Below are 13,012 nucleotides of genomic sequence, written 5' to 3' on the forward strand. Positions count from 1 at the left end.
TCTTTCAGAGTCACACTGAACACCAGAGTCAAACAGTGAGTGCTTCAGCAAATGTCAGGGAGGAAAACAATGAGACATTAAAGATGTAGCAAGAACACAGCCACAAGATGGCACATGCTTCCATGCCCTCTGCAAAGACTAAGTTAAAAAAATCTTTTTTGAAAAATGAGAAAACCAGAAAAAAAACAGAACAAAAACAAACAGGAAAAAATTAAAAATAAGAAAGAAACCAAAGAAACTCCGTTAGTAACACAATCAAGTGAGGGGAATTACCAGTACAGCGGCAGTCTGTTCAACCAGCGCCGGCCGGCCGGCTGCGCAGCTCAGAGTAAAGGGCACCGCATACTGCGGTGTGATGGTGGCTACTTGAGGGTGAAGAGTTGCTACCATTAGTGGTGTACAGCTTCCCTGAAATGTAGATTAGGCAGGTGAGTGAAACAAACACCGAGGCAGGTTATCTGGATTCAGAAGGGTTTTCAATCCCCCCCCAAGTTACTACCAACAAAATGCAGTAGTTTCACATCACTTAAAATTCATGTACCAAACACAACTTTCCCCTCCAACTTCGCACAGCATTGGCCAACTAGGTCAAATGTCAATGGCCTAAAGCAAAAAAAATATATAGGAATCCTTCTTGGACCAGATTCAGAGGATCAGGAAACTGAGTTACTAAAAAACTCAGTTAACAGCATGTATTAAGACTTTCTCTTCCTCCTGCTCACAAAATGAGGGTTTTGGATTTCAGGATTTGCTATATGTCGTGGACCACAAACATTTACATACAGAATTTAAAATACAGTATCTGTTGTTTATAGGAATATTTCATGAGTTTCTTGATCACCTTAGTTGCATTTTGCATGGCAGGTATAAAGTTTTAAAACTTTCTACAGCCTAGTTAAACACAAGGAATGAAGGGATGTATTACTTGAAGAGATATCCTGATATGATCCAACCTCTCAACTATGATGAAATTCTCAAAGAGTAAAGGGGACACAGAGCAAAAGGGAAACTTTTTACTTTTAGAATTCAAGTGTTGTTACATGTTGTACTTTAAGAGCATCTAGATAAAAGATTAACTTCATCCTACAAAATTAAATTTACTCAGGGGACAATTTTTCAAAGTCTGGCTATTTAAGTCTCCAAGTCTAAGGAAGACAATGGCAGAGCTGCAATAGCATTAGGAATGAGTATATCATTCCATTATAGATGTTCCATTTTAAGTCCACTGAATATGACCAAGAAAGATCTTATGGTCAAAGCAGATTTCATTTTCTAGGACCAAATATCTGATTCTCAACAGTGCTTCAGAGAACTTCAGCACTACTGAGTGTCCAAGCTGCTCTGGCCCTTACCTGCGTGAGGACCCCTGACTGTATCTGCAGTGGCTGAGCAGCTGGTGCCTGGGGGACAATTGGCACTGCATTATCCATCCTCACAGGGAATCCAGAGTGTTTTGTTGTTGCTTGTAGTCCAGCTGTAAAAAGCAACATCACAGTTATATTGCTTTGCTAGGTGTGGGGGGTACTACCTGATTGGGGGCTTTTTGGTTTTTAGCTTTTCAGTTCAAATAATCACCACCCAGGTTTTCGTTCTAGACACTTCAAACAAAGGAGTTTCACCAAAGTCTGAGAAGTTAAGTAAAGGGTGACTTGGTTCCCTTCAGGTTAGATCAATAGAAAGATGCTTGATAGGGGGAGGGCTACTTTCAGGAAATTCTAAAATTTTTTTTTATCCAACAAAGCTTAAAACATTACACTCATTCCACTCCCATTAACAGTAGAGGCAAAAATAAACAACTCTGCTTAGTAAGTTACATTCACCTTTTAATCCATTAAAGACAGAAAAACACTTGAGCATTTAAAAAAATATAATCTATTAAAAGCAAAGACTTCATAACTTTTGGTTAGATAAGGAACATTATAAAAAGCTCAATAATTTATTATCTCAGTCATCTTTTTGTTTAGAATATTTTAAGGGGATGTTTTTACTCAACTCCTCAAAAATATATTACCTAGGTCACAAATTAGTCATATATTTTATCCTTAACCAGTATGTGAACTGAAGGAATTATACCTAGGATAAAAGTATTTTAAAAGTAGACATTGTGGTTTACAGAAATACTTTTCACTACTTATTTTAGAAATCTGCTCTCATCACTAACAGCTTTCTAAGACTCTTTCGTAGTTAATGGAAAGCTAAGAAAATTAAGAACTTTTTGTTGCCTTTAAAACAATGACCGTATCTCATTACTGTTTTACTCATTATCCTCTGGGCACACATGCTGAAGAAATGTTTTCTACAAATCAGGAGTATCTCATTCTGGGGAAAAAGGAGGCTCAAGATCGTTCCACCTTTTGCTAAGACTTGAGAAAAGAACCTTCAAAGCTTTCTTTTAAACCTATCCTGTCAAAGCTTTCTATGTAGAGAATTTAAGTTTCTGTTATGTCTCTAATTCACTAAAGCTTGCATTTTTGTTAAAAGAGAGGATATAGCCATTTTAATTAGAATACTCTGTCAGTGACACTTTCTGGGCTATCACCAACTAGTTTCTCTGAAACTTACTATGGAGGTATCAAATGAGCACAACTCATACACTCTAATATGTTGCTTCTGGCAATTTTCCATTTCGTAGTTCAAGTAACTTAGTAACTAACTGTCATACAGGAAAACATAATCCAGAAATGTACAAAGTAAAAGAGACTAGTAAAATAAGAATTATAGAATACTCTAATAATAACTTTTAAAAAAGTGCTACTTACATAAAAATAAAAGGGAACAAATCCAGGTATCCAGATTTAAAAAAATACCAGTCATTCTTCCTAAGGCAATGCTATTTAATTAGAAAGCTGCTGCTGCTAAGTCACATCAGTCGTGTCCGACTCTGTGCGATCCCATAGACAGAAGCCCACCAGGCTCCTCTGTCCCTGGGATTCTCCAGGCAAAAACACTGGAGTGGGTTCCCATTTCCTTCTCCAGTGCATGAAAGTGAGAAGTGAAAGTGAAGTTGCTCAGTCGTGCCCGACTCTTAGCGGCCCCATGGACTGTAGCCTACCAGGCTCCTCCGTCCATGGGATTTTCCAGGCAAGAGAACTGGAGTGGGGTGCCATTGCCTTCTCTGAATTAGAAAGCTAGGTAACATCAAAATTCTTGTCTATATCCCCATGGCTTAGCTACATTATTATATTATTATAATAGCCTACAAATTGTTAGGAACTGAGGAGACAAAATTTAGAAAGAAATGTTCACTATAGAAGCTTATCTTTGTCTCCTAGGATGATGAAATAAAAGAGGACAAATTACAGAATAATAGTTGCCACTGAGCAAAATGTATATCTATTTTGGTCAAACAGAAAGCAGTATTTATATACCGACCCACAAATGTGACTCTAAGTATTAGATTGCTACAGTAATTTAGGCTAAGCCACAGCAGTCAAGATAGTTTAAAACTAGCTTTTCCAGGGAAGCCCCAAGTGGAAACAAAGAATTAACCAAAGGCAGCACTTTGGGAAGGCTCTCCCTGGGCCCTGAACTAAAAGTATTAAAGTTTTATTTTTGTTTTTGAACACAGCCCTTTAAATTAAAACAAAAACCATGAAAGTATGGAAAGAAGAAAAAAACTATCTAATGATGAGGGTCTACTCTCCTCTAAGTATAGGCATCTTATAAAAGAGACGATGGTGAAACAGAAGACGGCAAACCTGTCCTAGAAGACTGTTGGGCAGAAACCAGCATATGGCTACGGCTGGCAAATCAACTGACAACTCTTTACCACTATTTGAGTTTAAATACTGAAAGGCAGTAAAGAATAACACCATATATAAACTATGGGCCTCACTGCCTGGGTTCAAACTGTGGTTCTACCACTAACCAGTCATAAAAAAACTGGGCAGATGAGGGAATCATGATCAATTTTTTCATCTACAAACTGGGGATAATGACATTACCCACTTCCAAAGGTTGGTTGTGAGGATGAATTAATACATGTAAAAGCACTTAGAACATTATCTGAGTAATACATATCAGTTTTCAACACTGTCATCACTTTATTCTAAAACTCCCTTTCCTCTGGAAATTTTAAAATTTGCTCTATCTAGCTCCTCAGGTTATTTAGGCTTCCTATATACGGAAACTCCAGTACTTTGGCTACCTCATGCGAAGAGTTGACTCATTAGAAAAGACTCTGATGCTGGGAGGGATTGGGGGCAAGAGGAGAAGGGGACGACAGAGGATGAGATGGCTGGATGGCATCACCGACTCAATGGACGCTGAGTCTCAGTGAACTCTGGGAGTTGGTGATGGACAGGGAGGCCTGGCGTGCTGTGATTCATGGGGTCGCAAAGAGTCGGACACGACTGAGCTACTGATCTGATCTGATATACGAAAAAATTTTCTAAAGCTATACTTACCTAATTATACCAAAACCAGTTAAACCACTTTTCCCTTCTACCTCTTCTGTTTACATTTTTCTTTGTTAAAAGAACTAAAAGTTCTTCTGCCTCATCTCTTAAATCATCTGAGAAGCAGCAGAAAACTTCAGAGTCCCACATCTGAAAATTGTTACAATGAAACTCACTTTGGAAAAGGTGATGGGGAAGGAGATGGCTATTTGCTAATTAGAAGAATCACTCAACATATGATAACCCAAAGTACAGAATTTACTATGAAGCACACGCAAAAAATAATTAGGTAAATTAGGCTAAATTTGCATTTACGGATTTTGAATCTGCTCCTCCGCTCTCCCTGTGGTTTCTCCCTGGTTTACATCGCTATCGCTCTCCTGTCCTCCCGGTAATCTCTCAGTCTCCCCTAGCCCCTCTTTGCTTCTGCTTGCTCCGACTCTGTCAGAAACCAAACAAACAAGAGAGTCACAGTCAATAAGTAACTGAAGTAAAAAGATAAAAATGCTAACTGCTTCTATGTGAATTTCTATGAGTAGCCTGAATCCAGGTTTATTCCCAGAGGACACTGACACTGACTTTCTAATGGGAAAGTCAAGATGTTGTCAGAATATATCCTTAAAATAATTTAACTTTTTAAATTATTTTTTAAATGGTTCATGAGATCAATGAACACTGAACAACAATGAGAAAATGAGCAAGGATGGAAATGTGAAAATCAAAATCTTATTGTAACACATCGGTGAGAGCTCCCTTCTTCAGCTACTCTGTTCCTGTTGATAGGCGTTTGTAGGAACAACATAATTTATAAGCTGAAGCAGATAATCTTAATAATGCCTTCCTCACACAAATACCTCAGCTTGTAGAATTTTTCAGTTCAATAATGATCTTTATTTCTGAATATAACTTAAGAGATTCCTATATTTTTAAACATGAGTTTTACATTTTTGAATGAAATTACTTTTTCATTTGGAATACTAATTTTATTTTATAATGGAATGATAGAGGAAATATGATTCAGTATACAGCAGTTCTGTTTCAAACAACTTTTTTCAAGATGTATATACTCTGCACATTGAGAAATACATGTTTATGCCAGATACAGGACATTGGTACAAGGTCTCAATGTACAAGAAAACTAGTATTGGGCAATTCAAATATGCTATGCTATGCTAAGTCACTTCAGTCGTGTCCGACTCTGTGTGACCCCATAGACAACAGCCCACCAGGCTCCACTGTCCCTGGGATTCTCCAGGCAAGAACACTGGAGTGGGTTGCCATTTCCTTCTCCAATGCATGAAAGTGAAAAGTGAAAGTGAAGTCGCTCAGTCGTGTCCGACTCTTAGCGACCCCATGGACTGCAGCCTACTAGGCTCCTCTGTCCATGGGATTTTCCAGGCAAGAGTACTGGAGTGGGGTGCCATTGCCTTCTATGCAATTCAAATAAGTAAACAGTAATTGAACTCCTACGTGTCAGAGAGTATCATAATTAGACAAGTAACCAGTGTAAAAAAGGTCAGCCTTCTTCAGTTATCTTCGTATCAGAGACTGAGTTTAAATCTATCAAAGATCAAAACTAAGCAAAGAGATACCTAATGAGGAGCTGCCTAAAGCAGGTAGGTCTGATATAGATAATACAAGAGTTTCCCCACTTACTTTGAAAAGCAGGTGGACATACTATAAATGTTTGCTGGAATGGATCTGTCTGAGTGCAAATCTGGGTAGTTCCAGGCTGCAAGGAAACACCTTGCTGGGCGACACCAGGAACGGGTGCTGCAGATGATGGGTACAAAGCTGACTGGTAGTTTAGCAGGGAGACGTCGGAATTAGCCAGAGAAAGAGTAGCAGCTGCTGCAGTAGAACTGGAAGCTAGAACACTGGCCTAAAAATAAAAGGATTACAACCCGTATAAACATTTTCACATACACAGAATCTATCCAGAAAATTAGGAACAAAGTTTTAAAATGTAATGCTAATGTCTTTGAAATAACTCTCTCTGCTTAAGAAATTCTTCCTATCTCTAAACTTAAGGTCAATTATAAAGTTGGAAAATAAAAAAACCAAGAATAAAAAACAGTTCTGCTCTAGTTGAAGCTATATAAATAAACCCCTACCTTTTCCTTCTTTGTAAAAAGCTACTGGATATGAGATCCCACAGAATTTCATGTGCTCTTCCATTTAAAAGGCAGAACTAGCTAAGAAATTAGGAAACCTAATGTCTTTAGAAACAAACTTAATTGTAAATATCACTGTTTGGCAAACAAATGCAAAACCACTCTTAATTAATGGAATTCACAGAAACAAAGAGATCAGTGGTTGGTGGGCAGGACAAGATTCCAGTTTATCAGATAAGTAAATTCTGAGGACCTAATATACAGCATTAAAAAAAAAATTACTGAAAACATCTTTTTATACATGTAATGAGAACTATCTAACAAAGAGAGAGTCATTTGGCTGAAGTCAGTACATGAACAGCAATAATAACTAAAGAAGCCAGGTTCCACTTATTTGACTATGCTAAGACTGTTAGCACATGACCAGTAGGTACTATCAGTCTGAAACTTCTTATGAAGCAACCATCAAAGCAAAGACTGGTTTCTTTACCTCACCCTGTACTCTTACTAGGTTTTATCCCACTTAGGTTCTGAGTTTCCAAAATCATTTACTGAATACCTGATTGTGCACTGTATTGAGTTGGTTGCTGAAGCTCATAGTTAGATTTGTGCTTGTATTTGGGGCAACATGTGTGGTGAAGGGACTCTTGATCTGACTCACTGTATCATACATGTGGACCCTCCGTTTGCAGATCTCCATGTTCTGGAAACAAGACTTAACACTGAAAAAGAGATTAAAAAGTCAATGAAATAAAATCTCTGATTTAAGAAGGCAGCAAATAACTCAAGATAAATACGATCAATGTTTTTCCCTCCTGAGTACTTTCAGAGAAAATGAACCAAGGATCTTTCAGAGAAAATGAATCAAGCATTTTTATAACCATAAAGAGGAAAAACACACATCTAATTTTTAATCTCATGACTTTTCAATGAGAAGAAAAACCATCATTGAGCCAAATATGCAAGTACCAAAGCCACTGCTCATGTGACACTTCCATTTAGCTGTAAGATAAACAGAGAACCTGTTGAGTGTAAATCAACAGAGAACTACATCATGACAAAATGCCCCAGACCACACTATACTCACTGATTGCTATGTGGAAAATCCAGAAGGTGAGTCATTGTCACAAACTGGTGGTTAAGAGTTTTCAGAGGAGTAATTCTCTTATCTGCATCAATTGTTAGCATTTTTTTTAACAGATCAATGTATTCTCTTCGATCCGCCTTCTCTGCCAACATATCTGTTCCCTCTAAGTCTGTAGACATGTTCACCTTCCAAGGAAAATTTAGAAATACTACAGTTCATCACTTAACCTTTAACGCTGACATTTAACATCTGTGTTGTGTATATATATTTATACATATATAATATTAATATGTATGCTTTGTGTGTGTGTGTGTGTGTGTGTGTGTGTGTGTGTGTGTGTGTGTGAGTCGCTCAGTCGTGTCTGACTCTTTGTGACCCCACGGACTATAGCCCACCAGGCTTCTCTGTCCATGGAATTCTCCAGGCAAGAATACTGGAGTGGATTGCCATTCCCTTCTCCAGAGGAACTTCTGGGAATCAAACCCTGGTTTCCTGCATGGCAGGCAGATTCTTTACCAATGTATGCTTTATATATAAATACAAATATATGTATATAGATAGATAGATAGACCTTAAGAGAAACACCTGATGAAATTTTTTCACAATGGAAGCTCTTATACTAAAACATTCAATTTGGTACAGTTCATTGGTAGAACAAAGATGAATAAGCTCTTTTCATTCAAAATCTGTATAAAAGAGATTAAACAAAAATGACTGTTATTACTTAAATACAAGTTTCTATTGCTGAAAAGATAAAATGAGACAGTATGTGATTAAACAGAGTTTGGAATAAAAGCCCTAAATAAATGCAGTTTTTATGCAGGAGCTATTTATTCAGTAGAGAAAATGGACAAGAAAGAAACCTTCATAAATAATATTTCAAAATACTGACATGAATCAAGACTAGTTAAGCAAAAGCAAAGGAGAAATAATTCTAAAAATATCCTTTGCTAGGATTCAATCATTCTTTTAATATATGGCAGAATATTAATGTGTTTATGTTAAAAATGAAAAAAAACCCCACTAGATGATGATAAACTGAATCTATCTTTAATATAACTAATGGAAGTGTATCTCTGACTAAGGAGATACACAAATGTCTGACTTTCTGAAACATTCCATACTCACCTGAGCCATATCATCTAAACAATTAAAAATGTACTTTCGAGCTTCTTTTGACTTGATCCCAGTTTCCAATTCATGTTCTTCAGGTGTCTACAAAATACAGTTTTTAAAAAATTCCATCCGTATGATATTTCCACACTTTATTCTAAATTAAAGCCAGATTACAAAGAAACAAGTATCATCATCTTCCCAACCAGAGGTCACAAACATGAAAGTAATTTACAACCAGGAAGTCTTCCAGTAGAGATGGGACCTTGATACCTGGCCTCCCTTTCAACAGTGATAAAATAAATGTGCAACCAATGTTGTAGCACAGTTCCTGAAGAATGTCGGTTAAGAACAGACACAGCCATTTTTTTCTAAACATTACTTTCAAATGAAACAATATTTCAAATGCTAACTATTTAAAAGATTCAGAGACACAGAGTACTACTGGATTAATTAAATTACTCACATTTCAATGTTTTCAAGAAAATAGGTAAGGTCTTAATATGGGCAGTTATAAAATTATGCTGTTGTATCATATTTATTGAGAATTCACTAAAAAAAAAACCCCACTACTAAATTACTCTAGTTCTTCCTATCACTCAATGATAAGTAAGCACTACTCTCCATACCCTCTTCTTAGCTGCTGATTCAAATATATAAAATAATCTCAGCCAACTGTACTGGAATTTAACGTTTTTTTTTTTTTTAAACTGAGGATAAGGCATATGGATACAATGAAATAATTTCTTGAAGTATTTCCTCCTGCAAATATACATTCTCACTGCCCACCCTCCTTCACCTCAATTTAATAACTAAACTTTGAATTCAAATTGAGATTAAGGAGTACAGGAATGAGTAGTATAGAACAATAAAAGTCAGACCTTAAGTCTCCATAGCGGGTACCCCAGATTAGGATCTCTGTTGAAAAACCTAGTAGTTTTTGTCCCGGCACTGAGAAGATATTCAGCTGGCAGGCCTTGTGTTTGTGAGATGTAACGAATCTGAAATGTCAAAATCATCAAAACATTGATTTGGAGTGAAAAGGGAAATTATTAAAAACTTTCACACTAAAATATTATTAGCTCTAGTCAAAAAAAAAAAAAAGATAGGTATCACAAAGAAATTAACTATTTGATCAATACAAAGGAAATTTATCTGTAAATACATGTATTATTCCCAAGTATTTATTCAGTAACTTTCTTGCCACTACACCTGTTATTTACAAGGAAAACTCAGTTTTGAAAATTTTCTGTGTGACCCTTTTTGGTTTCCTGTAGACTTCTGATACAGAGCTCAAAAAAAGATATTTCTAGGACAGAACAGAAAGTTTTCAACAAACTATTTCATGGATTACCAAGGCTATGTTTGTTGATACATTATCAGATTCAAAAGATCAGGAAAAAATTTCTATAAGCCTCTTTCTTCCTTAGCTACCTCTAGCTCTAACTCTAGCTCCAGTCAATAGTCCCTAGTCAAATGTCCCTACACCGCCACAGAGTTTCTCTCTCATACCACAAAATTAAGCACTTAATTCAGTTTCTCTATTCCCACATCAATAAAGGGCAGGTACTATGCTCATTCATTCACTATTTATTGAACAACTACTTTGAACTAGGCTAGCAGTTCTCAAAGTGTGGTCTGGGGAACACTGAGGGGTCCCCAATATCTATTTAGGAGTCTATGAAATAGAAACTATTTTCATAATAGTACTAAGAAGTTATTTGTCTTTTTCATTTCTTTCTCACGGGTATACAGTAGAGAGTTCCAGAAGTGATGTGTGATGATGTCATTGCTCCAATGGCTAATGAGACATGTGCTTGTATATTCTTGTGCTTTAAAAGTTTCCCAGTTTTATTGTCCACACCTGTCTTTACTTTCACAATTCTCTCTATCCCACAAGGCAATCTGCTCCTTTCCCATGCGGCTCAGCTGGTAAAGAATCTACCTGCAATGTGGGAGATCTGGGTTCGATCCCTAGGTTGGGAGGATCCCCTGGAGAAGGGAAAGGCTACCCACTCCAGTATTCTGACCTGGAGAACTCCACGAACTATATGTAGTCCATGGGGTTACAAAGAGTCGGACATGACTGAGTGACTTTCACTTAACCAATTGAAAGGAAAATAATAGGTTTTTTTTTTTTCACATTCCCCCCACCCCTCAGATATGCAGATGACACCACCCTTACGGCAGAAAGTGAAGAAGAACTAAAGAGCCTCTTGATGAAAGTCAAAGAGGAGAGTGAAAAAGTTGGCTTAAAGCTCAATATTCAGAAAACTAAGATGGCATCCAGTCCCATCACTTCATGGCAAATAGATGGAGAAACAGTGGAAACAGCAGCAGACTTTACTTTTCTGGGCTCCAAAATCACTGCAGATGGTGACTGCAGCCATGAAATTAAGATGCTTACTTCTTGGAAGGAAAGTTATGACCAACCTAGACAGCACATTAAAAAGCAGAGACATTACTTTGCCAACAAAGATCGATCTAGTCAAGGCTATGGTTTTTCCAGTAGTCATGTATGGATGTGAGAGTTGGATTATAAAGAAAGCTGAGCACAGAAGAATCGATGCTTTTGAACTGTGGTGTTGGAGAAGACTCTTGAGAGTCCCTTGGACTGCGAGGAGTTCCTACCAGTCCATCCTAAAGGAGATCAGTCCTGGGTGTTCATTGGAAGGACTGATGTTGAAGCTGAAACTCCAATACTTTGGCCACCTGAGGCGAAGAGCTGACTCATTGGAAAAGACCCTGATGCTGGGAAAGATTGAGGGCAGGAGAAGACAGAGGATGAGATGGTTGGATGGCATCACCAACTCAATGGACACGGGTTTGGGTGGACTCTGGTAGTTGGTGATGGACAGGGAGGCCCGGCGTGCTGCAGTTCATGGGGTTGCAAAGAGTTGGACACAACTGAGTGACTGAACTGAACTGAACAGAACACCTCCAAGAGCTTCCCGTTTGGTGCTACAGGTAAAGAACCCATCTGCCAATACAGGAGACACAAGAAACAAGGGTTCGATCCTGGGTCAAGAAGATTCCCTGAAGTATGAAAATGGCAACCCACTCCATTCTTCTTCCCTGGAGAATCTCAAGGACACAGGAGCCTGGTGGGATACAGTCCATAGGGCAGAAAAGAGACAACTGAGTGACTGAGCACACATACTCCATATGAGAATGGCTATATTTAATGATAAAATTAGAAACTTGTAAGCAAGGATATCTTACTTCTTCTCATCTCTCCTCCCCAAAAACTTCAGTTTTAATTATTAATGCAATGTATATTTATAGACATAAGCTATATAAACGGAGCTGTTTGGGGGTCCTCAACAATTTTTTAAGAGTATAAAGCAGAGGTCAATCTACAGGGCAAACCTGGCCTGCTAGCTATCACAAGACAATTTTAGACAGGAGGATATTACCCTGAGTCTGTGGGACATACCTAACTGGAAGCCAAAATAAAGCATTAGCAAAATAGAAAAAAAAATTTTTAAATTGTGAATAGGAACACTTTAAATGTGAACTTCTTTTTTTTTTTTTTAAATGTGAACTTCTTTTGCATACACAAAGGGTGAAATATTATGTAACATCCAGGGTAAAATCTGTACAATTAAATACCATGCAGACATTTTGAATGACAGAAGTATATTTATTGACATTGTAAGAAAGATATTTCATAACATCCTAAATGAAAAGGCAGATTACAAATTAAATATAACCTCACTTAAATTACACTTCCCTGATTCTAAGAGGCATGTTTTTTCACATTAACATCTTTGCAATTAGGATATGTGTTAACAACTGATAGCCATGATAAAGCATGGTTTAATTGAAAGCATTCTTTCTTAGAGGTACAGCAAAGTAGTGCGTCTCTCAACCAATGGTGTCTTAGATTTGATAAACACAGTGTGTATGTTCCTCTATATCCGTTTATATTTGAAACATAACTATATGCAGTGCATATTCCCTCATTCATTCTTTCAGTAAGTACTTACTGAGCCAGACAATGATTTTCAAAATAAACATGGCTTCTGCCCTCATAGACCCTGCAGTCAAGTGAAGGAAACAGACGCTGATGTATAATTCAAACTGAACAGGTATCTTGAAGAAAATAAATAGGCTTCTACAAAAGGAACCTGCCCAAGATGGAGGCTTGGTGAGGATAAGGTCCTTGAGGAAGTGACACTTTAGCTAATAAATGAGCAGGGACTGACTAAATGAAATAAATGAGTGGTGGAGAAGCTTTCCTAACTAAGAGAACAGTATGCATGAGGGCCTGTGCTAGAAGGAAACACTCTTAACCAGTG

At 37.4% G+C, this 13,012-nt stretch overlaps 1 protein-coding gene across 7 annotated transcripts in view; it reads right to left on the reverse strand.

Moving 5' to 3' along the window:
- HIPK1 (homeodomain interacting protein kinase 1) overlaps positions 1 to 13,012 on the reverse strand; it is a 54,327-nt gene that overhangs the window by 13,580 nt on the left and 27,735 nt on the right. For all 7 annotated transcript variants that reach the window (XM_024987693.2, XM_005204017.5, XM_059883519.1 and 4 more), the window contains 7 exons: positions 9,593 to 9,712; positions 8,727 to 8,813; positions 7,599 to 7,783; positions 7,071 to 7,233; positions 6,054 to 6,279; positions 1,353 to 1,474; positions 274 to 408 (listed from right to left, as the gene is read on the reverse strand). In XM_024987693.2, coding sequence (XP_024843461.1) covers positions 274 to 408; positions 1,353 to 1,474; positions 6,054 to 6,279; positions 7,071 to 7,233; positions 7,599 to 7,783; positions 8,727 to 8,813; positions 9,593 to 9,712 — 1,038 coding nt within the window. The remainder of the gene's footprint in view (positions 1 to 273; positions 409 to 1,352; positions 1,475 to 6,053; positions 6,280 to 7,070; positions 7,234 to 7,598; positions 7,784 to 8,726; positions 8,814 to 9,592; positions 9,713 to 13,012) is intronic.

Source organism: Bos taurus, chromosome 3 (genome assembly GCF_002263795.3).
Source record: "Bos taurus isolate L1 Dominette 01449 registration number 42190680 breed Hereford chromosome 3, ARS-UCD2.0, whole genome shotgun sequence".
In the NCBI taxonomy this organism is placed as follows: Eukaryota; Metazoa; Chordata; class Mammalia; order Artiodactyla; family Bovidae; genus Bos; species Bos taurus.